Source organism: Dromaius novaehollandiae, chromosome 5 (assembly GCF_036370855.1).
Source record: "Dromaius novaehollandiae isolate bDroNov1 chromosome 5, bDroNov1.hap1, whole genome shotgun sequence".
Classification (NCBI taxonomy): Eukaryota; Metazoa; Chordata; class Aves; order Casuariiformes; family Dromaiidae; genus Dromaius; species Dromaius novaehollandiae.
The window spans coordinates 26,665,229-26,691,012 of record NC_088102.1 but is presented as its reverse complement, the minus strand read 5'-3'; the positions used below and the strand labels follow the sequence as shown (position 1 = coordinate 26,691,012).

The window sequence follows — 25,784 nt, the reverse complement described above, 5'->3', positions numbered from 1 at the left end:
AGTAGTTTAGCTGAGAACTGAATCTCTCCTATTGAGCAAAGCTCCCCAAAATATATTTGGAATTTTCACTTGCCCTTTTTTTATCCTGGCAAAGTTCCTGAATGCCTTGAATTTTCCACTTCATAAGAGAATGGTGTTTCAGTGGAAATTTCAGGTTTAACCAAGGCATACTCCATTCCTACCACTCTAGCCCTGCAGAACTGAGAAAATCAATAGGTTGTCTGGCCTTGCCTTTTTTTCCCCTCTCCCCTCTTTAGCCTCCTTATCTTCTGTCCTCTTTGATCATTACACGATGGCTTAGAATCCTCATTTAGGTCCTTTCTTCTCTCGTTATTGCAGTGAGAGTGACCTGGAAGAAGTGCTAACATTTTACACCCACAAAAATAAGTCAGCGAGCGTCTTTCTAGGAACAAACTCTACAACTATGAAAGGCAGTAACAGCAGAAGCCACTCAGACATTCAACCTCAAGGAGGTAAGTCTTGCAGGTAGTTCTGAGATGATATTGCCCAGACTAACCCAGTTTTTACTTTAATCTGTGGAAAGACAACATCACCTCAAGGATGTGATTCGCCTTTTTGGAGGTTGCACTTCTTTCTTCACTGATTCCATACATGTAGACAAGAGTGTCTGCATACCTAGCTTCTTTGCCTGAGGTGAAGTGGAATGAATCTGGACTAGCATATATAAGAAACTGGCTATTCAGTCCTATTCTAGTGGTGTCACAGTTCGACTTGTTCTACTTTCTAACTCACAGGTTTTGTTACAGGGTGTCCTGAAGTAGCGAAAGAAATAAAAGATGATCGGGCCCGAACTTCAGTTGCAGATTTGCCTGCAGAAGGAGCAGTAAAAGGCTACAAACCCAAAGAAGTTAAATCAGCTTGTAAGTAAACCAGTTTCAATCATTGTCAAGAAAGAGATGATGAATGCACATACTGTTTTTAACACTGTTTTAAACAAATAATGAGGTTGGAACCTATGGACAAAAACAGACTGAGGGATTTGAAGGGGCCCAAGTTTGGGGAAGATTCCCCAGGTTTTTTTTTAAATCTAAGAGAGAGAGAGTGTAGGGTGAGCAGCATGAATAAGTTAGCTGCTCTTTGTGGGTAAAGATCTAGATATGTCAAGCTTCGAAAGAGCCTCTTCTTGTCTTTGCTGGTAGATGAGGTCATTTTGGCTTCAGTGAGCGTATGGACAGCAGCATCTTGGGTATTTTGTTATTATCTGAAGGACCTGAAAAGCAGCTTTTTTCATGTAATGTGCTCATTGTCTTTGTATAGCTTCAGAAGGATCCACCTTCTTAGATGCTGAAGTGAAGTTACCTCGTTGTGGCCCTGCTAGTGCTTTGTCCTTTGTTCCTGATGCCACTTTCCAGAGAAGTACCAGTTCCCAGTTACCATCTCAGCCTGCTGCCTCTGAAAGTCCACAGATGCCTGGTCACCATTTGTTGCTGGCTCCTCCTAGACTGATTCAGTCCCCATCCTCCCCACCTTCTTCTCAGACCCAAAGCACAGCCCCTGACAGCTCTGCTGTCTTCACAAACTCAGTGTCCAGTGGGGCTTCTAGTCTTGCAGGGTTACATCATTGCCGTTCTGGTGGCTACACCGTTAGCCCGTTCTCATCTTCTCAGAGTGCTGCTCAGATCTACAGCCAAAGATTGTCCCGACCATCCTCTGCAAAAGCAGGTGAGTGTTCTGGGATGCGTTAGTAGGATACATGCTAGTTCCATACAGAGATTGTGTAGTCTCTACTTGTTCCAGAACAGGTGGAAATCTTACACTTACAGAATTATGAGTCCTGTTCCACTGGTGCTAAATTTCCTACAGAAAGGAGGAGTGCAAGAAGCAGCCCTTGGGTTTGCCAATGATGCCCGTTTACTGATCAAATGAACAGGATTTTACTGAGCAGATGAATGGGGAATTGAACTTGTTTTGAAAGAGCTGGGAAGTGATACATTGTATATCTTTGCTTGATTGTATTGGTCTCGTTTGTTGTTAGTGATTTTAAGGTAGCTTTGGTCAGCACAAGTCCTGTCTCAAGCTATGTACAGTTTGTAGTTCCTTGTTTCTTTCTCACACAGAGAAATCTTCTTAAAAAAAAAAATCCTCCTTTACTTACAGGTTACTTAAAGGTGTGTCAGGGCCTCCAAAAAAGAGAAGATCTGAATGGGCTGTATTTACAGGATTGGTATTGCATATCTTTCTCTAGGATCTTTCAGAACTGGCATATCCCAGAACGTCTTACAAACAAGACCTAGAGATAGCTCATTTACCGTTTTGGGATAGAACATAGTTGAGCAATGCAACCTTTAAAGTGTGAGGTACCCGAAGTGCAGGAGAAACTGTAGTCATTAGAAATATATAGAGGCAGACTGAAAACTTAAATTTTTGAAAAGCAGACACCGACTATCAACTGTAGTCTTGATAAAGCAGTGTTTTTCTTTGAAATGGTGCTATACATTTGCTTTGGATTGTACATCACGGTCACCAGATGTTCACTAGGGTTGCTGTATACATAGTAACAAACTTGCTAGCATTAAAATAAATCTGACTTCCCAACTGAGTAATTTATTTAAAGGGATCCACTTATTTTCAAGGAAGATCACTGTAGATTTAACATAGGTAACAACCAACCAATAATTCTGTGGAATTGGGTGCTGTTAGATGCATTGTGATAAGGTGAATATGGATTTGGAATTGGCTTAGAGAAGCTCACATAGACAGCACATATGCAGAAAAGAAGGCTATATAGGGACAATCTGCAGAAAGTGTCACACCTGCTTTTATACATGCATGATCAGCAGGCTCAGTAAGAACACAGACCTCTTGCAGAGTCTGCCATACTGCTAACTAAGCATATCCAAATGTTTGTTTGGTAGGTTTGTGCCATCGCAGTCCGAGTGGACAGCATGTGGGCTCAGCCAGGACACACAAAGACGCAGAAGATACTTCTTGCCATGGCAAACATTATAACCCTATTATGGTACAGCAGCTGGCAGAAAAGCAGGCAACCCGTCAGTATTCTCCGCCGAGCCACATCAGTCTCCTTACACAGCAGGTATGTAAACAGTAAAGCCTGAGTCCCTGTGACAATAGAAAAGTCTGGCACAGGCTTTTGTATCAGCATTGGGCTGGTGTGAGACATGCCAGAAAGGGAAAATGTTGTGATAATGGATTTCTGTCATACTGTTATTTTGAAGTTTTCATAGTGACCGGAATTTTGATTTTCTGTGAGGTAAGAACACTGTAAAGTTTTTATACAAGGCAGTGAGACTGACTAGTGAATTAGAATAGAAAATACATTGTAGAAAATGATTCCATGCTTGGTCTTATTAAACAATGAAAGAAGTCTCAGATTTATGCTTCCATGAGATTTACTTCCTCATTCCTCCAATATGCCATCACAGTGTTAGGAATGAGTCCGCAGAATGGATTCTTATGTAAATTCTATATTCCAATAAAATTTTTTAAACACAATGAAGTTTTTACTAGCAAGGGATATGATAATCCTTTTGCTAAATGGAGCAACATACATTGGCTTGGATCTACTTTGGCTTCTGGTGGATTACCAGTTAGTTTCAAATTTCTTCTTGAGTTATGTCCTAACTGACTTCACAAGTAGTGATATATTTCTGTACAATATGCTACAGTTGTGATCAGCAAAGGTGTTCAAGTTGGACACTGCTCAAGTTAATTAAGCTGCCAACTGGAGATTCGCCAGGATAAGCATTTTGCTTTGATAATTATGTTTTCCCCTCCTTACTCACTAGGGACAAACACTTCACATTTCTTTGCTCTGAATCTTTCATTTGGGAAGTAGTGCTTTAACAATGATGTTTTGGTGTGTTTTCTGAGGTTTGTTTAGTAGTTAGAATGGATTTTATCTGCCCCTGTTTGACACTTCTTTCAATTTTATTTTCATGGGTTTTGATTTTGAGTAGCTGGTTAAATGATTGGCAGCATCGTGGGGAATGACTTTTTCAAAAGCTGGGGTGCCTTTATGACTCTGAAAAGTGTAATAGGTTACTAGATCCTTCCACATCTAGATTAAGATTTTAATCCAGTCTTGGCAGCTCCAGTTAACTCTAACAGAGGTACTCTGGTCTTTGCAGATAGGTCTTGAACTCTAAAGAATAGATCACAAAAACAAAGCACCTTCTTATTGATAGACTCAACAGAAAACATGAGTACTGAATATACCAGGGATGCTGAGGCCTGACCAGATGGCTTGTGTCTAGAGAACTTAGTCTTTCTGAATCTGAAGTGGTATTGGGAACAACAGGAGAAGCTTGTTTGCTTGTCCAGTAATATTCAGAATTGTCATTCTGGTTCTCTTGATACAATCAAAATTCAGCTTTTTTTAAAGCTAAACTTTGTCAGAATTACCATTCCAAAACTTTGTAATGAAATATTTTCATTCAGGAAATGCTGATTTGTTGAAAACTATATATGTCATGGAAAGTGCCTCCTTGGATAAAAATTAGTGTCTAAACAAGTATTTGGAAAAAAATTAAAATGAGTCTATTCCATTTCAGTCTTTTCAGAACAGAACATTTTTATTTTTCTTATAAAAATAATTCATAAACTTTCTCCCCCAAACAACTCATTCTCACTCAGCTCCAACTGCTGTGGTTTCTTAGGCCTGCCTAGAGTATCTAAGTTGCCCTCCTCCTGCCATTTATAATTATTAGATGATTTTTAGTTTCCTGTTCCTAGCATAGCTAGTTAGTGCTAGTTAAATTAGGCAGTAAAGAAAGGGGATCCAGAGAGGATTTAGGGAAGAGCTGGGGAGAAGTGAGAAGTCAAAGAGCACTGGTTAGATTGAAAGGGGGAAGGACTCTTGGGATGAGAGAGTTTGAGGACTGGGTTATGAAACACTGGTGCTTTTGACATAGGAGAAGCAAGAGTCTGGTATCTGAGAGAGGGCTGGAGATAGGCCTTGGAGTAAGATGGTTTAGTTAAACAGGGCATTACTTTCCCATGCATTTCTAGTCAAGTTACCCAAATTGTTGCTTCCCCCTTTCCACTCCTCTGTTTAACCACTTGAAATATGATAGCTCTTTCAAAGCATTCTAAAATAAATTGGCACAAAGACGACCCCTGGCAAAGAATATCACTTACCTAAACAATGCAAATAGTAGAATTGTTTAAAGTCACTCCAGAAACTTTGTGTTAGTATACCTTGTTTGAAAGCACCTGGCTGGAATGAAAGGGACTTGATATTTGGTTTTATTTGTTGCTAATGGCAAGATTAGCACTGTTGGTTTGGATATGTGTGCAAAAGAGGGAGAGACCCCTGAAAACAGTAATACTGCTGTGTTTCTTTCCCAAGGGCAACAACTTCTGCATATAAATGGAATGCCTTTGTCTTTGCCTTGGTTCTCTGTGTTGTGCCCAGCTGCGTCTTGGAGCCTGGGTACTCCGAATACATTACCTCTTTCCAAGAGCAGCTGGGAGGCAGTTCCTGTGAGAATTTCTCTTGCTATCTGTGTGTTAGTCTAGGTCTCTGGGTTTCCCAAGAATGCAGCCTCAACAGCTGTGCTCAGAATGGTGTTACCATTCTGGTTGGGAGTCCACCTCCTGCCCTCTCTAATCCCTGCTGTTCCTCTCTGTTTCCTACTTGTGCCCAAAGCACCTGCTTCACATTTTCTCTCTTACACTCTAATATTCTACCCTCTGTATTAAATCAGTTTAATTTATTAAGCCCATTGGCTGCTGAAATGACATGGTTCAAAGGGAAAATTTTAAGTGCGAAGAGCTTTCAACAAGATATTTAAAATTTGGCTTCTTAAGAAAACAAGACTTCTGTGATTACATCATCTTTCTGTCTTGTCAGTCCTCTCCATTAGCTTCTGAACCTCAGGACAGGATCTTCAGAGTGATACTCATAAAATAAACAGCATTTATAAGTTGGGAAGTGGGGGGGTGCAGGAAGGTAAAGCCTTACTGGTTTGCAGTTCATTGTTGTCTTGTACCATGCTTAGTCTTCAGACAGTCCTCATGGAATACAACTGTGTGTGTGTAAGTGTGTGAGAACAATTTACCTTTAATTATTTTCATATTTTTGATAAATATTTTTCATGATATGTTATATAGAGTTTCATCAGTGCAGCTTCATGCTTGTTACGTGGAGAAGCCAACATTACCCTCCCAATGGTATACAAGAAAATATTAATCTAGAACCCTTAAGAACCATTACTTAATCCCCTGCATCAGTATGTGATGCCTTGCTTGCCCTGCTGCAGGACCAAGAGATGAGTAGAAAGGAGGAAGAGGAGTATTCCGTCTTAGACTAGAAAAGGAGCAGCTGTGGGGTAACTTCGTAACTATCTTTACTGATAAATGCAGGAAAATTGTAACCTTAAAGACTTGTTGGAGAATGACAATCCTGAGTTAGATTATGAAGGCTAGATATTCAGCATTACAAACAAATAAAAACACTGAAGCTGCTAGGCAAAATCCTTATTGTTAATTATAACCATTAATTATGAGTTTTATTTTTTTACTTTTGAAGAATTTATTCCATTGTATTTATTTAAAAACACAGGATTACCAGTCTGATAATAAAACTGATTTTGAGAATATGGCAAACAATGCAAATTCTATACCTGTACCCATCAGAAATCTTTAAAACCACTGCCTGATTTTGGCAATACTCACCATCCAACTATAGTGCTCTACAGTATCCAAAAATAACAGGTGTTTGTGTAGCTAACTGCCCAGTAAGTTTGGGAGCAAGCAATGCAGAGATCTGCGTAGAAGATGTGCCTTCCAGGGTCCAACATTAGCCAGATAAGTTCCTGGCAGAGTAGGGTGATGAGGACATATCTGAGCTCTGAAGGTCATGGCAGGGGGAGGAAACCCTGCCCAAATCGCCCAAAGCTTTGGCTAAATTTATTTTAGAGATATTATGTTCTTATCAGTTTCATGAAAACTGAGTGGATAGAAGTACAAGATCCACAACAGAGCTTCTGTTGAGGGCTAAAATCAAGTGATCGACAGAATCTGTTCTGTTTGGACTGCTGCCTAGCCAGTCGGAATACCTATATTCATCAGCAGTGAATAGGCTTTAAATTTAGAACTAGCTGCAACATGTGCAGTGCAACAGTGCTGCTTCTTGCTTGTAAGTTAGGGGACATGGAGGAAGAGAGATTTTTTAAATATTGTAGGGAGAAGGCTTGTAAATGATGCAGGTCTCCTTAATTCTGCTATTGATAGATTAATTTATTAATATACTGGGGTATATAGTCTAGATCTGTGGAAACAAGTTTTTGAGGATAAAGGCATTAGGGATATTTAATTTATTTTGCATTGTTTTTCATTGTAGTAGATTTAGAGCAGATGCATTTCTTTTCAGGTAGTAAAGCTGAGCTACCATGAGAAGAAGAGATAGGAGAGGCAGAAATGTTCAACGAGGCTTCTATGGGTGGATATTAGTCATTTAAGAGTTCAGAAGAAATGCAGCACTCAGGTGAAAAAGCTTCTAGCAAAAGGGGTGGTTCATGGTAAAGTTGGTCTCTATATCAGAGTACGGAAAGGCAACAAGTGTGCCTATCTGTAGTAAAGGCCCTAAAAGTTTCCTGTAAAGCAAAGCAGCAAGCCTTGCTCCAATGTCAGATATATATTCATGAAAACAAAGCAAAGTCAAATTTTTGTTCACCCACATAAATGTACTAAAGACCAAAAAATCCCTGTTTTGATCTGTTAGAATTCTTTGAACTGCGCACAATAGCGTCTAGTGGAGCTGGTTCTTGTTGTTCAGACTTTCAAAAAAGCTTTTGACAGACTTTCAGCAAGGGCTGTTAAGCAGGCCAGGTATTTGCAGGGTGAGAGGTAAAGTTTTGTCATGGATTAAAAAGAGACAGTGACCAAGCAAAAGGAATAACTAGCCAGTTTTCAATGCCGCAAGCAGATAACTGAACATGCAGAACAGAGAACACTCGGAGTGTAAAATTAAAGATTTGAAAGGAGGAAGTTAATGAGTGGCATATTATCATCAAAAGTACAAATAAACAAGTTAATGTAAGGTAATAGAGGCTGTGAATTTACAGTAGATTAACTACTCTTTAGTGTTCATCCATGTGACCACGTGCTTGTGCAGTAGTAAACATGAGGTAAATTGTTACCTGCTGTTTAATGTGAGCCAGAAGTGTCCAGATGTTCAATTACCGTGAAGTGACATGGTGGTATAAAGCTTAACTCTAACCTACCTCATGGTTAGTGTGTCCATATTCTTTTGTTGATTAGTATGAGAAAAACTAAGAAAAGTTTTAACAACGTCATCAACAGAAAACACAATGGCAGATGAAATTCAGTGTTTTCAAATAACTGATTACATGACAAGTAATAATTTTAACTACTTATAACATCAGAGAAGAAAAGAGTTTTGTTCTGGAAAGCTTAGTGGAAACATCTGTTCTAAGTCAAGTAGTAAAGGGAACAAACAAAATATTAGCATATTTAAGGAACAGAATAAGAAATAGCATATAATTATATAAGCATCAATTAAATGCCCTCCCTTGAAAGAGTTCTGGTTGCCATTCCTAAAATGGGTTCAGGAAAAATAAGAGATTCACAGATGAGTGACTGCAATGATTAAAGACATAATGCATTTATAGCAAGGAAGTGAAAATATTAAGCTTGTTTGTTTAGGGAGGAGAGAGTCCTGAAGGAAGTATGCAGGATGACAGGGTAATAATGTAGATTTTCTGTTTTTTATGGTATGAGAAGAAGGGGAGAATTCAGTGCGAAGGCATCAGATTAAAAACTGATAAAAGTGAATGCTTATTGTCACAGAATATACTTATCTTCTAAAACTTCCTGCAACAAGATATCATTAAGGTCCAAAGATGAGCAGGATTCAAAACTATCCTGGATATTTATGTAGACAGTATGACCAACCATAGTTACCTCAGATAGAATAACGAGCATTTTGTAAGTGATAGATCCCTAGATTTTAACTCACAGAAGTAACAGATGAATTTTCCTTATAAATAACATGTTCCACAGCTGGCTGCTTGGAAATTAAGATTTCTTTTATCATCTCCTGAAATGTGTGCATCAGGCAGGATAGTGAGTTTGCTGGACCATTGCTCTGAACTCACCTTTCATATTTAACAGTGAGGAATCTGAGTGCTGTGCTGCTGTGCCCATGTATATGAACATTTCTTTACTATGCTGTTTTGTTGTAGTCAAGCTAAATATTTCCTATATGCATAAGAGGGTTATTGAGACATTTGTAAGGAAGTCAGTTTCTGAAATTAGTGATTTCCCTGGTTATGGCATGCAGATGATGGCTGGTTATTTTTACAGGCAGGGTGATCCTTGCCTTGTTGGTATGTGTAGTACAGTGGTTTCACCTGTAGTATTGTCAGTATGTTACTCAACTCTGGTTTTCAGATCATCCTGTTCAGATCATTGCTTGTTTGGTTTGCCCATTGTCTAACATGAGGCTGAGATACTAATGGTACTATTTGAGAATCAAAGCAGCTACATCAGTGGTGATTTTGGAGATGCAGCCAGAAGATACAGTTCAGTGAGGCCCCCTCATTGTAAAAGGACTTTGTTGCCTTTGTTGCCTTGATCTGCAGTTGGGGATCCTTACTGGATCCTATGCTATTAGCAGAACTAAGTTTTTGTTTGTTTGTTTGTTTGTTTCATCTGTACCTACTTTTTGTGTTTGGCCTTTGTGGATGGATGAATGAAAACTGTGACCAAAATAATCCGGGCTTGTTTTCTTCTGCTGTGTTTCTTACCAGACATTCATTCTGAAGTCTTAACATGTATTTAGTGTAAGGTATTTCAATGTGCTTGTATTGCAGGACTTTCCACTGAGAGGACGTTAAAAAACACAGTATGTGTGCAGATTGAGATTTAGGTGGCTAGATCCTGGATACATACGTGTTTTTCTTTGGGGATAGCATGCTACTTTTCTCTGAAATATGCTGTAGGGTAGAAAGAGGATTTTCTCCTGCAATGCTGGATCTGTGTGAGGTCCCTATCAGAGACTGGTGTGGGGGGCTGCTGTTGATATCTACCAGGCTGTAGTACTTTGTGGTTATTAATGCTAGTGAACAGAAGAATGTGTTGAATTGGCCAGCTTCATGAGGAGGAGAAGGAGGGGAAGGAGGAGGGGAAGCTTGGTGGGAGCTCTGCCCCTCTTTGTGAGGGAGTGTGTGAGATTTCAGGACCCAGCTATCATTAGGAATAGCTCCAATTCTTCTAGCCAGGGAGTTTAATCACAGGGGTAACATCAGACCACCCAGGCAAGGGCTAGACCGAGCTGTCTCCATCTCCACTGTATAGCCAACCAGTGCCCAAGATCCAGCAACCAGAATACAAACATGCTGACAGATCCTTAGGAGGATGAGGCACTTTTCTCATTCTATATTTTTCATTTGGACAGAAAGTGGAAATTAGCAGAAAGCAGATGAGTTTACTAAACCTCAGGACAGTGGAGAAGGGAGCAAGGAAGAACGGGGATGGGCAGTTTACAGTGCCCCAGAGTGACCTTGTGGGAGAGCATGCCACAGGAATCCCAAAATAAAGAGCTTTAGCTTGGTATCAGCTATAGCAATAATTCCCACATAAAACCCACACTACTAGTCCTCAGTTACCCATCCGTCTCAACTGCACAGCTTGGCAGCCTTGCCTGCATTGTCCTCAGTAAAGGAGAAGTGCCACAAAACTGCCAGTGTACCAAAACACACTGTGCAGGTCCCAGTGGTCATCAGCTTCTTTGGTTCTAGACCTGAGCAGCGTAACATGGTGACTGCACAGAGACCGTGAAACTTAGGGTGCAGCAATGTTTATAGAAATTTGGTGGAGGTGTGTGTTTTTTTTCCCCCTCAGTATTAGTCCCTTGCTTTGACTCAACCCACTTTATCTGAGTCTTAATCTGATTTGTTTCCCTTATGTAATGATTTGGTTGGCTTTACCATTCCATTGATAGAGGGGAAGAGAACTGTAGAGGAAGGAGGCATCTCCTTCTGTAATCAGAAAGAGGAGCAAGAAGCAAGGACGTGAAGTCTGCAGGGTGTTTCTCTTTCCTCTTCTCTTGATCCCAGGCGGTTCATACTGGGCTTGAATATACTTCTAATACTGCTGACTTACAGCATCAGCAATAGCATGACTGGTCTCAGCAGAGGCTGTAGGAGGAGAAAATGTCAGTGTGGTTTCCGCAGTGCAGGAATAGAGCCCCTCCTGCAACTCTGAGGCTCTGAAGAGAACGGGAGTAGAGGCTTTTGTTATGGTGCAGCAGCCTCTGCAAATCTGCAAAGAGTCACCAAACGGGCTAGGCTGAGCAGCTAGAACTCATGTAATGGGAAGGACTACACCCTGATCATCAAACATTTGGCAGGACTGTGCCTTATCAAAATCGCTCCTACTGGGAAGTTTTGAGGCAGAGTGCTGAAATGAAAGCCTGACTTTTTCAGGAGAAGGAAGAAGAGAATTCAGCCATCCACAGCAGCAGCACTAACTTGGGGCTTTTTTTATTGTTAAATGGATGCATACGCTGGAGACACAACAAAGGAATTTGCAAGTTTGTCAGGTTTCCCAGGAATGTCTCTGGCAGGTCTTTGTCTGGAACGTTTTCTGGAGACAGGAACACTTGTGCTCTGTATGCATATGTATATCCTGTAAGCTGGTAAGCTCAGTGAGGAAAGAAGGAATGTCACAGGCCTTTGGCCAGATCAGCCTTGGTACATGCACAGATTTCACACTTTCCAGCCTGTTAGCCCCAGTTCTCCCCTTCTTCTGGCTGATTGTTTCTGCAAACTCAAGTCTCTGCATAAAATGAAACTGGTTTAGTATATAAGGTGTGATCAGCTTGCTAGGTCACAAGAAGGTGGCCCTGGAAAAATGTCTGTACTGTGTGGTTTCTGCAGAGAGCCTTTAATAGGTGTATTTTGTGCCACTGTTCAGACCTTGAGAGCTGTGGATTTACTTAGAGATTGGTGGTTTGGGTTTCCTTTGCCTCTTCAGGAAAGAGGCAAGTTAAGATCCCATGATGTTTCCCATAATGGGATGGCCTGCTGGATTCCAGCATCTCAACACAGCAAGAAAGGCAAGGCAGACTGACTGGCTCCAGTAGTACTGGAAGACCTTGGGCACTCTGTTAGATCAAGTCATTCAGGCCTGGGCTAAATGACAGATGTACATGGAAGCTCTGTGGTGAGGTCAAGAAAATACAACACAAAGACTGAGGAGTGGACAGATTAAAAATGAGTATTTATATTGTTGTAGCATCTAGACATAGCCATCTCTGAACACTGGAAGAGAAATATAATTAAAAGAATACAGTAAAATACTGTTTTTTGAATTGCAAGTTATTAGCTGCTCCCCTTTGTCCCTGGGGATATAAATATTTCACTGATCTCAAAAGCCTCAGGGGTATGTTTATCTGAGGAAGGTTTGGCGGGTGGAAATACGGTTCCTACACAAGCAAGATCTTGGAATAAGTGAAACACATTTTGGTTGAGGAGCTATTGGATAAAGATAGCGTTAGTGGGTGAGCAATAAGTATTAAAATAGAAAATTAAGGATTAAGTGAAGGGTCTTGAAGGAGTAAAGCTGGGAGCACACATTAAAAAGTAAATCTAAAGACAAAGGAGAAGGTCTCACAAATGGTGAGACGTTTGCATGTTCTAATTTTTAGTGGAATGTTTCCTTCTTTGATGTTTCCTTATGATGTAGTGTCATCTTATCCCATCTGAGGCACTAGAAACTAAAGATTCTGGTCTGGTCATAAAGAGGAGGAGCGATGGCCTTACATATATCTTACAATGATCTTTGTCCAAATCTCCCTTTAAAGGCTTCTTGATGAACTGTTGATGTTCATATGTACCTTTGAATCTTGGTGGTAGGGTATCTTGTGCCAAAGATTTTGTGGCATTAGTTCTCCCATTTAAGACTATGAACTTTTCATTGTAAATTATTGAAAGTTTTTTTGGAAGAGAAGTTTTTTGGCCAATAAAGTAGGCTTATGATGACTGCATTCTTTTCGCCCATCTCTTAGTTTTACTTGATTTCTGAAATACATCTGGACCTCTGGATCCCTCTTCTTCCTCACCAATCAAAATGATCCAAATGGAAATCTGAGGCATGTTAACTGGGCAGGAAGCAAGTGTGGCTCCAAGTATGAGAAAGGGTCTTTAGACTCTGGCCCCCAACACATAATTTATAGGCAACAGGATATGGCTGGCCTCTGGTGGAAAAATATTAGAACTGCCAAATAAGTGTAAAGTAGATATTTTTGTAGTGCATTGCTTATTCAGTGTTGTAACACATGGACTAGTGAAACTTGGGATCTGTTGTTCAGGATGTTGTTAATGAAAATTTAAGTCACTTTCCCACACTATGCCAGAAGAGGCAGTGGGTAACAACTTCAAGTGATGATGTGTCCCTTTTCTCCCTGGTTGACTCCTGCAGACTAGCAAGAGAAACACACCAGTTTTGGGGAACCTTTTCCTGAATCCTTGAAGGCTGATCTGCACTACTGATTTTTTTTAACCTACACTGCCTTGGAAAAAGTAGAATGCCTGTTGATTTAGCCTATTTTAGACAGTAGACAAGATCAAAATGGAAAATAAAACATTATTCTAGAAAAAAGTTCAGTCCTTGAATATGACAGTGGGAAACAGTGTTGAAAGGATAGCATGATGTAGATCTGGAATGTGAAAGATATTAATCTCCTGTTCTGAGTCTTGTTTGTGATTTCTTAAATGTACTATAAAATGGTTCTTTGCTCATAGAATGCTATTTTTTGGAAACAAACTTTGTCCTGGAATTTTTTTTCTGCCTATCTATATTTGGAGATTTCTTATTTCCTGTTAAGTTATAAAGCAGATTTTGGGGAAAAAAGAAAAAAAAAAACCCAAAAATGCCTCAACCTTTGTACCTGGCACTTTTGTGGACCATTCTGTGTTGAGGCTTTGCATTAGATCTTAAATTTTTTTGAGAATAAATTCCTCTGAATAAAGCAAGACCTTAGAGACCTAATTCCTCTAAGCTCATGTATCTCTGCTGTCAAGAAGACAAGTGGATTATAGACATCAACTTACTTTGTAACACTTAAAAAAAAAAAAACGAAAAAAAACCAAAAACAAAAAAAACCCCAAAAACCCCAAAAAATAAAAAACAAAACAAAAAAACAGAAAACTCCCAAAGCCATTAGAGTATTTTTGGCATTGTGCAGTAATTTGTCTTCTGGCTTGTTGGCATTGCATTGAACAAAGCATAGTAATACATGTATGTGCTGTTAAGTTTTATAACACAGGGCTTTTTTTATCAAGTCTGGCTGTTACATGTTTTTCCCTCCCCTACTTCTTGGATGGAGTTTACAAAATAAAACTATAGCAAGCAGGCTGTTCTCCTTCTGTGAAAGCTTTTGGGGATTTACAGTCCTGTTGTGTTCTTTACTCAACATGTTCCTTTTAGCTTAAGTGATCCTTTTCCTGTCCCCAACAGCTTCAAAATTGTAACAAACTTTACGAATCATTCTATCATGAGAGATATTAGCTGCGTATACAGGCTTGACCTCTGCTTTGTCTTACCTTTTACACAGATTCCACAAAGAATGTATGGACGTGAGGAAGGATGTTTGAAAATAAGGATGCTTGAAGTGTGCAACAGGTGCAGTTTTCCCACTGCTGCCAGTGTCAGAAAAAAAATTGCAACATCCTTCACTAAGAAAGGCTAGTGAAAAACACAGGGATCTTATCAGGCAGAAGAGTTTTGAATCCATGTAAATCCAATTCAATGTGAAAACAAACTTTCTTGTTTTCGTTCTGCACTAATCACCACTTTCCTTTTTGGGCCCCACTGGCCTTTTCCTTTTTGTTGTCTTTATTTGTTTTCTCCAATTCCCATTTCTGAAGCTGCAAGTTATTCTTTACGGAGCTTTTGGTAGCTGCTGTGGTCTAGGTGCTATTCATTATCTTCTTTTAAGCCAAAGTAACCATTGATTTATTGCTGAATATTTACCTCTATATGAAGAGATGAATGGAATTTCCTCAAGTACTCAGGAGGACTAGTGACTAGAAAATGAAGCCACTCTGCTGAGCACAGAAGTGTTGGGGGTGCCCCAGGAATCCACCGAGGCAGCATCCTGGCAATCTAATTATAGCAGCTGAAATGTCTCAGAGCATGGCACAGTAACAAGCAGTAACACCCAGCTAGGTGGGCTGGCTGCAGCTAAACTGTAACTCTTGCTGGTGTTCTCCCCGTTTCTTTGAATTCATTGCCTATATTTAATCCTGCTGTAATTTAAACACCTGTCTATCTGGAATGTGTGAAATATCCCTGCTACCCATGCTGAGCTATTTGCTCACCTGCTTCTCTTGGAAAGACAGCTTTCAAATAAACAGTGATACAGTATTAGAGAGGAAAATATACCACAGTAATAGACTGGGGGTGAGGTGTTAGTTCATCAGCTCCTTGGTATTAGCATGAAGAGAAGAGTGGATTGGATCAAGGCTCCTTTTTGCATATGGCTGCTTTAGCAAAGTCATGAGCAGTGTTGCTGACAGGCTAAGAATTATATATATCCTGTCACATTTAACATATTGGCCTCTGTGTTTGTTTCGCTTGCAATTCTTGCCGTTTTTCAGATCATTAGCTCTTTGTAGGCAGAAACCATCATTGTTAGGTATTTGTGTAGCGCCTAGCACAGTTAGACCCAAACTTAAGGTTTTCTGTTACGGTAATAGAAATGTAATGTAATCTACAGAAGACAGTAGCATTTTAGGGTGAGGCAGAGGCATCAAAATTGTACTTAATGTTGGTTTCAATATAAGGTGGGTAGCACTCTCCATTACTAAGCTTGCCCAATATATCCCACTATAAGACCTTTCTTTAAATTGCTTATAAAGTTTGGAAACTTCATCCATTTGGACTGATATTTTCTGTGCTTAATGTACAGTTTTAAGAATGCTTCAACCAAGCTGTTCTTGGAGCTGTTAACTCCAAGAACAAGGCTGGCTAAAACATATTCTGTGCATGTTAATGTCTAGAGGACTTTTGAAGCTCTGAGTCTCCCATGCTTTGGAGTAGCAATTTGAAATTTAAAATTTTATCCAAATTTGACTGCACAGTATTACTTGAAAAGCTCCAGGTGAAATATACCTAGTAGCATCTGTTAGAGCTTCTCAGCTTCCCAAAAGTTCCCTCCACACTGAGGGTGCAAAGCTGAATTTCTCTGTACTTGCACCTCTAGAGTACTGAGTACCTGCTCTCCTGTGTTCTCAGGGACCTGGTCTGTGTTGGCTTGGGAGCCTGGTTAACTTGAATTGCATTCTGTCAAGGTGTGAAGAACAGCTTGAGAAAGCTTCTCCCAAAGAGTCATGGGAAATTGGGACGTGGATGTAATTTGGGAAAGGCACTTAGGGCTAAAGGACAGAAATGGAGGGAATAGTCAGGTGGTAAATATGACTTGATGAGGAGCCCAAATTCTGGAACAGGGCGAACAAAGAGACTGGCAAAAGGAGCAGAAAGGGGGAGGATAAAACTAGAACCACTTGTATTGGGTATGTGAGCGACTAGAAGAGGAACTGAAGAAAAAAATGGAGAAAGACAGCTCAGATAACCTACTTCCATGGAAGGTTCTGGGGCCTGAGATAGTGTGGGTCAGGAGCTTGAAGCAGTGAGGAAGTCAGTACTGGAGATATGTATGAATGAAGCTGGAACATGCTGAATAAGGGGAAAGAGGTCTGAAAAGTGAGATCTGGGACGGAGTAAATGAGAAGAACAGCACACGGAGAAGGAGTAGGAATGGGAAAGGGTAGAACTGGAAAGGGGTGAGTCAGAAGGGGTTACTGCAGGGAAAGTTGGCAGAAAACCAGTGTGTAACCACTATAATTTAATCCCGTCTGGAATTTGAAGTAGAAGTCAAGATTTCTGAAGTTCACCTAATGCTTAGATGCCTTCTAGTTCTAACCCACAGAAGGGGTGACAGCTTACTACGCTGTCAGTTACACTGTTCATGTGCCAGACTTCAGCAGAAGATAGGAAGTTTGCAACCCTGCATAGGACCACTGTAGGTAGGAGTGTGGTACCACGCAATGACGCTGGTACGTGCTGATCTCAGTTTGAGTAACTGCACACAAACTATGATAGAAGAATACTGTTAAGATTGTGAAGCTGGAATTCACAAGTTATGTTTAAGTAATTAAAGTGAGTTAAGTCACATTTAAGTGGCATAATAAGCATCGCCTTGGAGTTCTGGAGCAGATGCAGGGCTCATGGTTAGACTTTCTTACTGCTTGTGCCCTGTGTCTTATTGGCTATATGCTTTCCAGTTGCCACAGAAATTAGCAGGGGCAAAACAGACAAGTGGTTTGCTGTATGACATTAATCTTGATACAGAACCAGCTCTGTTCTGTGCTTCTAAAACACAGTATGTGATCACGCAATTAAAGACAGTTGTAAACTTAATTCTGGCAATGCCTGACTTGGAATCTTAACTTTGCAACCTTTGTCTTGTAACTTTCATAAAATAGTTTTTAAAATGTAATCTAATACTTACACTGTTGCAGTAGATACCATTACCTTGTATGTTTAGGCCTAAACATATGCTGTTGTCAAGCATAGTGGCTATAGGTGTGATCTCTCCCACTGCATTATGTAACTAGCATATTTTTCTGCATCTTGAGATTTCCCTTCTCTAGACTGTTAGATCGTTGTTATGTACTCTATCCAGTGTACCTTTTACTCTTTTCTTAGCTTTTAATTTTCTGATGTCTTTTTCTTTGTTGCTGTAGTTAACAAACCTGAACTTGGCAAGTGGAGCTATAAGCAAGGGGAGCACAGCCTCCCTGCCAAGCTACCAGTCAACACTTAACAGAAGAGGGCCACTGTGGGCTGTTCAGTCAGACACTCACATAGCTGTCAGAAGGTCTGTGTCTTCAGCAGTCAGGTAAGTTAAAATTGCTGCTACAGCTTTTTGAAGGCGAAGAAAGAAATTCATTGCACTCAGGAGCTCACTCATAATTTGTGCTTGGCTTCTTGCTCAGAAGATAGTGTCCAAGTGCCAGGTACCAGTTCTTCCCAGGACTATTCTAGAAACTAGTCCTGTGAAATAGAGCTAATGTTCCCAGAGCTGGCAAGATCTAGGTGAAATAAGGAAAAAGATGCAGATGTTGAATGAAAGGGAGATGTCTGTTTCACTTTTCTGGTCATTTCTTATCCCTGTATCTGTAAGCTTGAGTTCTTTCTGGTGCCAAGACATATATACAGAGTGCAAACCTATACCTGATATTGCAAAAATCTCCACTGAGGTCTGGTTTTCATGCTTTTGCCTTGAATATTAATTTTAAATTGTTCAAATATAGAGCAACACGCTGCAGAGTTTTCTAAAAGTTTCCCTTTTGAATGGTTTCCTTATGCTCTTTATTAATTTTGAAAGCAACTAGGACATAGGAATTTATATTCATGAGTGATAGGGATATATTCATGGGACTCTGAGTAGGGGACTGTGATTCTGCAGTAAAACTATTCTTCCTGGGACTGAAAGAGCAGCAAGATTTGCCCCAAGGATTCTGGATCTTGGAGGCTATGAGCTAGGTGAGATTGCTGCAATAGACTAGGCTGAACATGGGCCCAGAGCTGCTCGATATCTGACTTCTTCCTGTGTTGCTTCAGTTAAAAAGAAAAAATACATCTTCCTTTGTCTGAGCCTTCCTTTTTGCCTTTGAAAATGGAAATAATGAGGCAGAGCTTCTCCAATATGTGAGTTTGGGCTAGACAGGACTGTATAAATGAAAATACCGATTCTTGTCGTTGATGCCTGAATGGAAAGAGGTGAGAGAGACAGACGCACAGTGCAGAAGGCATGTGATCTGGGTGGTCAACCTTTCCCAAAGGGGTCCTTCAATAGAAGGATTGGAGAGGGATTTGGAAAGCTCAAGTAAAATTGTTCTTATTTCATCCGTCGCTGTTTTTCCTCTTGCCTGAAGAAGAGGAATGCGAGAAATGAATTCCTGGCCTGTTTCTGTTCCAGCACAATGTTTGCCTCTGGGGTTTGAAGTTATTGAGAGAGGTGGTGATTCTGCTTTTGGAGCCCAGCCAGGGGAGCTATTACCTAATCCAAATAAAGAACCTATCCAACAGGTGTAAGCTGCCTTCCCCTCCTACGCAGCCTCAGAGAGCAGCGGAGTGCAGGCTGTCCTAGAGCTTCTGTTCCTTTCTTAACTCTGCCTGCACCCCTGGGTAGATTTACAGACATAGCAGGAAGGAGGCTGCTCACAGTCAAAATCTTTTATTGCAGCTCTCTGCAGAAGGCATTGTAGTTATCATGTTGCTTTGAAACCGTTTCTGTTGTATGTTACCTGTAGATCTGCAACCCACCCTTTAATGCCTAGAGCTCCACTCCGAACTACTTCCAGGGCTGCGTCTCATCTAGCATTGTATACGTAATTTAATGGCTGTAGAAATTCTATCTTATTTTGGGTAGGAATCTAAAAGTACATCAGAAGTGTCTAGGCACAGCTAATGTAGGTTTCAGTCTTCAAACTTTTCATGAAATATTTGGTCTTTCAGCACCGAGAATATGTGCTCTGCAGATTAGAGGGCCGAAAGCTTGCAATGGTTGGCAGTGCTTGAGTTGCTCTGTTTTTATTCTCAGAGCAAGGGACAGAAAGAGTTGTCTTAGGACATTGTCTATGTTGTCTTCATGGCTGCTTATATCAGGTAGCCAGAATACTGGGAATTAATTCCTTTTTTCATTTGGAATTATTGAGACAGTGCTTGATAACTCAGGCTGTGAAGCATTCTTATGCATTTCTCTGAAGAAAGACTTGAAACTTATATTTAAAGAGAGAATTCCAAAAGGAATATCAGGGTCATAATATATGGAGATAGCTGTCTGTCCTGTATTGAAAATGCCTTGTTTGCTACTTGGTTTGTTACGCTGGAGGTCAGCAGTTCATAGAGGGTCCTCTGATGGGTGTCAGCCCTCTTCAGCCTATGCTCAGCGCTGCATGACTTTGAAGAAGAACTTCCTATTTTGTTCCACTGAGGTTCTGGTCCAGCAGTTGTAGAATTCAGCAAGAATGGGAATGTTTTGTCAATGGGTCTCTTATCTGGCTTTCACTGATTTAAAAAAAAAAAAAAAAATCCTTGGATTCAATTCAAATATCTGCCTCAGACACTCAGTCCTTACAGCTTTTGTGTGTCTCTGTGGTAAATTTAAGCCATTTTAGTGCTGCTGAGGTTTGTCCAAAAAGATCTCATTTTGTTTTGATGCTTCTGAACTTTAGGATTCAGGCTATTCTTACTGACAAATCTTCCACCTCTTTAATTCCCACTCTCCCAGTACTGATTTATCTAAATGTTTCTGAACAGTAGTTCTACCTTCTTTTGTTGGATTCCTTTGGCTGTATGAGAAGAGGTGCCAAATCAATATTCTGTTGGCTAAAGGGCAAAGGAGATCTTCAGTTTATAATAGAGAGACAGAGTACAGTGCTGGGTATGTTAAAATGTTACTTTGTAAGTCTATAGTGAGGGGTTTTTTGGTTGGTTTTTTTAGTCACTTTCTATAAGCTTTGGTCTCGTTCCCACCCACATGGCAGTTTAGGCTTTCACTATGCCCCAAACGAGAAGCCTGCAGGGCTGTACTGGAGACAAGATGTTCCAAGTTGTACATAGGCTCACTTTTGACTTGCTCCAGCCCTGCCTTCATTGGCTTTCTTAGCTCATATTGCCACTATGCCATATCTGTTCCATCCTTCTTAAACTCTAGTCCTGCCTCAGAGTCTTACTTCAGTTCTATCTCAGCTTCTCGCTGTAACCATCAGGCATGATTGTCAACCTTTCGCACTCTGCTTTGAAGGTATTAAACATGGTTACATGTTTTTTAATAAAGTATTTAGGACTCCCAGACAAAACTTGTTGATTCAGAACCTAAACTAACTTCTGAGTGCTGGTTGACAAATAGTTGCATAATCACTGATGGGGAGGATGGTAGACTTTCCTAGAAGCTCTGGGAGCTGCTGTGTCATTTGTTCTTTGAAAAAGAAAGCGGAACTCTCCTCAAAGAATAACTTGGGCTCTGCGGGTCACTTAATCTCCAAGATTTGGACCAAAGCTAGTGAGAAAGCAATCTTTCTAATCAGTACAGATTTCTGTGTTTATAGAGGGCACCTTGGATTCAACAACAGCTGTCCCTGCTCAGGTTCATCTTTTAGAACTCAGGTGGGCAGTGTGTTGGCAAAAATGAAACAATGAAATGATCAGTGTTTTCCAAGACCGCTGTTTTATTAGCTTGTTTTATTCATGGCATCTTTCTCTAATGTAAAGACAAGACCAACACAGCTCTTCCAGAGTACTCAGCATAATTTTTCCTTGGCTGTTCTTACAGATTTATTTAACTTGGTGGGGGGAGGCAGGCAAGCAAGCTTCCCTGTCATCAGTCAGAAGGTAGAATGACAGTCCAAGTTACACCAGACAACTTGGGAGGGCTACTGCAGTCAGAAACAAGGGATTCTCCTTTTCTCACTACTTGACATGCACAAAATACTTCTTAGCTCAGAATTTGAGCCAAGGTGCTCAGGTTCGTCAAGAAATGATGTTCTGTGGGCAGTCTGTCTAATCTGGGTTGAGTTGTATAAAAACAAACTTTTTCAGTTTTCTGATCTAGGGGTTTCTAAGTTTAATTTGACCCAGTGTCACTCTCAGTGGTGGTAACAGCAGCAGCTGCTCCTGGCTTCATGGGCTTGTATGCACATAGTAACCATATGCCTAGCTTTCCAAACAGGTTCTCATTACTGTTTTCATTTTTATTTTTTCTTGCCTGAAAAACTTTAGTGGGGTGGGAAAGTAGCAGATTCTACAGAAATATTTGTCATCTCAGGCTTTCAGGAACCCCAAACTGTATGCCTTATGTCTGGAAATATCTGTATGTGTGGTAAGCCCGATGCTTTCTGAAGTTATCAGACTTCATGCCCATTCACTGCAGTTACAACATTTACAGAGTGGGTGCTTCTGGCGTGCATTGCATATATTTACTGCTCACATACAAATCAATTGAACAATATGTGTGCAATAAATCCAGCACTTTCCAAAATATTAGCTTCCTCTGCCTGTTCCAATAGCAAATACATATTTATTTGTATCCTAATAGACAGAAAAATGGTTATACTACAGTCACATGCACACCACACCTTGCAAACTAAGACCACAGTGTTACATCCCCTGACAGTCTCATGCTGCTTTTGCAGTTTCCCATACCAGGAGCCCCTTATTGATCACTGGCCTTCGTTAGCCTCTACTGGATAGTAATAATTCATACTCCTTCTCCACCTAGTGCCTATCACTGCTTCATGCCTCCCTTCTGTCTGCAAACTAGGATTTTACCAGGCTGTCTGACTTCTGCACACATTATACCTTCTCTCCATCCACAAGCTGGAATCCCTATTTCATTCTCTTTCATACTTGACCTTACACTGTTCCTACTTTCTGAGCAGGGCTGGTTTCTGTTGATCCCTTGCCACAGCTGAGGGTGGAACCTGCTGCTTTATTCAGCAATTGCAGATTCTGGCCAGATAACTGCTATACAGAGGACTCTACTTTCACCTACTCTGAAAGACAGATTGTGGAGCTACTGTTGCTACATACTGGTTTGAAATGTTTCATTTACTGCTGGGGTATGTGTACTGCAGTTTGAGAACCTCTGCTCTAATCATACTGCGTATGTTCTTTGGGCTTGTGAGATGTGGAGGAGTGTCTGAGCTCTTTGGAGTGTTTGTTCTCTGCTGGTGTAAGTGGCTTCTCCACTATTTCCACTGAAACTTTGAGTCTTGTGAAAAAGTCTTCCCAAACAGCTATCAGAGGCTAATTTTGGTTCCTCAACCTTGATTCTTTGTGTCAAAGGAGCAGCTTGTTACTTTTGACATAAAGGAAGGTGGAATTGGCTTCAGTTTCCTCTGTTTTTATTTCAAATTTTGGGAGTGTGGAATTTAAAATAGGAAACTAGCGACATGCTTAGACCCTGACTAAGATCAAGAGCTACATGCAGAGTGATTCTCACAATGATAAAAGAGGGAGCAGTTGATGAGACTGTTGCTTTTTGCACCTGAGGATGTCGAAGCCAAGGTGGCCTTAGTATGGAGGTTGCAGTAGGGACTGTGGGGAAGAGCTAACTACAGATGGGCTTGCAGCTACAGATGGGCTTACAGCTACAAGTAAGGAGGAGAGAATTCCTAGTCATCTTGGCAGTAAAAGACAAATTTTTAAAAGAATAAATTTTTTTAACAAATATTTCTTTGTTTTGTGATATGTGTTGCCGTGTAGTTCTGCATCTTAAGGGCTAATAATGACTATAATCTTTTCCAAATTGTTTGTTTCAAGCTCCTTGCAGTCTCTCATGATGTAGAGGCTCCCCCTCTGCTGTCCTGTGCCCTGCCTGCCAAGTGGCCAGAGCCTATTTGTTTGCACAGCAGCTGGGCACAGGCTAACTTGGAGACTGAAGAGACTGCGCTGCACTGATGCCTTTGGAGGAAATGAAGGGAGAGAGCAGCAGACACTGAGGGCTACACAATAGGCCTTCAGTTTGGTTTCAGCAAACTCTGCGTTGACCTTAACACCTCCCTGGCTAGGCAGCACAGAAGTGCCAGAGGAGCAGCAGACCAACACCGCTGATCAGGTCCAGCCCCGTGTTAGCATAGCCACGTGTCTGCTTCTTTCTCCTCACATTGCTCCTTTCCTTTTTCCCTTTCCCTCTTAGGGGGCAAGTTGGATTTTCAGCTCAGTCTGTGTGCACTATACTGTGTTTTCTGCAGGCTTCGTAATTACCATATAGTCCTTTTTCTCATTCCTCGGGTCTGTCCTCCCTGATCTAAATGTGTTGCTTCTAATATCCAGCAGTAGCAGACTGTGCTGTCCTCACTTTTGGTGTGGGGAAAAAAGAGTCTTGATTCTGAGGCAAACCTTGCATAGGTCACTCTGCTGCTGCTGCTTTTGATTCTTCTCAGTTGTGAAACAACTGGGAAAGACCTCATCTCACTGTCCCCTTTTTATTCTGCTGCTTACAATGACCAGTGCTGCATTAAGATGGCTGGTGTAGAGAAGTCCCTTTTCAGCCAGAGTAGCTGTTTACATTAGGACAGACACATGAGATTAGAATTCCTGCCTTCTTGGATTTTGTTCCAATTGTAGGCCTCTGTTATATTAAGGCTAATTCAATTTCTTTATTTGTCCTGGGGGAGTAATTCAGGGTGGGTACAGAGATTTTCTGTCACTGATCCCTTGCCAGCTTCTCCTCGGCAGCTCTGTCACACTTGAATTCTGGCCTGTGGCCCTAGAGAAGCACCATTTCTGAGAGCTCTGAATTTGGGGCTTGATCTTTTACCCTTCTGTTCTGAAAAGATTTGAGGAGGGAGGGTGAAAAATGGAAGTGCTACCTGGGTAGCTGTATGTTCTTGCAGCTCATCCTGTCTCTAGTTTGTGCATGTTGTTCCTCTATTCATGCATATTTGTGCACATAACAGCCTCCCCCCACCCCCTGCCAACCTCTTACCTTACTTTTTTTTTTTTTTTTTTTTTTTTTTAACCAGTCTCCCAGGGTCACTGGTGACAACTCGTTAACTGTGGAAGCGAAATTACTCCCTTGAACTTTACAAATATATGGCTTGCCCTGTTTTTATATAAATATTTTTATATAAAAATATAAATATTTTTATATAAAAATATATATATAAAAAATAAAAAATATATATGTTGCATTAAAGAAACTTGTGATGGCAGGTCCAATTACTCTCCATCCTGCTCGGAAATCGCCCTGAGCCTCAGCACCATGGGTTGGCACAGTCTTGAAGGATCCCTGCTTCCCACAGCTAGGCCTTGGCTCTGTCTGTCTGGAGCCTCCGGGAGAGGAAAGGCGGAAAGCTCGTGACTTGCCCAGACAGTCTGAGGCCTGGCCCTGCAGCCTCGGCTCCCCAGACACTGTTGAGTCGGACTTGGCTGGCAGCCGCTGTGCTGTTACTTTTCCGAGGTAATAAGTGAGATTAATCGCAGGACCCTTTCCAGAGGCGAAGGGGGTTTGGGCCGAGTGCAGGGAGAGCGTAGGAGCCAGTGCGGGGCTGTGAGCTGGAGGCGAGAGCTGGGGCCTCACAGCGGGGCAGAGCAGGGCACAAGCTGACTTATGCGAGTGTGGCCTCTCCACTCAGCTACTCCTGGGAGGCCTCTCTCGAGCTGCAACTTGGGGGCCTCCTTTTGACTGGCTCTGGCTGAATGAAGGGGGAACAACTTCTGCATTACTTCTATTTGTTTGCTGGGCTTGGACAGTTACGGTTTTTGCGAATAGCTCTGGAATTTGAGGGGGACGGGTTTCTCTTTCAGCACCTGGCTCTGACTGCACAACTTCCTTTCAGAGAAGATGTGCCGATCTTTCCCATTATTCCAGCAAGCAGCCTGTAGTGGTAGGTAGAGGGAAGTGACAGAGTTTTCATACATTCCCTGAAGCCAATATTGATAATGGGTTTGGGTTGTCTCATTTCAGCTGCTTCCACAAACTGACCTTCCCCTAATCTAAACATAGGATTTGCCATCCTAGATTGGACTGCTGATCAGTTCAATTCTCTTATCTTGTGCTTTGGAGTAACTACTGCCAGTATCTTCAATGAAAGCACAGAGAACTTTTTGATGGACAGCAATGACATTCCCTGTCTCTAGGGGAAGCTTACTTTTACCCTCCAGCTGTTAACAGCTGACTTGTTCTCATCCTACTTTCTGTTCTTTATAACATAGCTGTGGATACTCTCATTACTCATATAAATATTTTTACTTTCTGGAAA

General features: G+C 41.1%; 1 protein-coding gene across 12 annotated transcripts in view; it reads left to right on the top strand.

Moving 5' to 3' along the window:
• TTLL5 (tubulin tyrosine ligase like 5) overlaps nt 1–25,784 on the top strand; it is a 134,789-nt gene that overhangs the window by 59,214 nt on the left and 49,791 nt on the right. For 10 of the 12 annotated variants that reach the window (XM_064512285.1, XM_064512289.1, XM_064512284.1 and 7 more), the window contains 5 exons: nt 340–473; nt 768–881; nt 1,279–1,683; nt 2,877–3,055; nt 17,757–17,911. In XM_064512285.1, the coding sequence (XP_064368355.1) occupies nt 340–473; nt 768–881; nt 1,279–1,683; nt 2,877–3,055; nt 17,757–17,911 (987 nt within the window). The remainder of the gene's footprint in view (nt 1–339; nt 474–767; nt 882–1,278; nt 1,684–2,876; nt 3,056–17,756; nt 17,912–25,784) is intronic. The other 2 variants (XM_064512291.1, XM_064512290.1) reach the window with 1 other exon arrangement.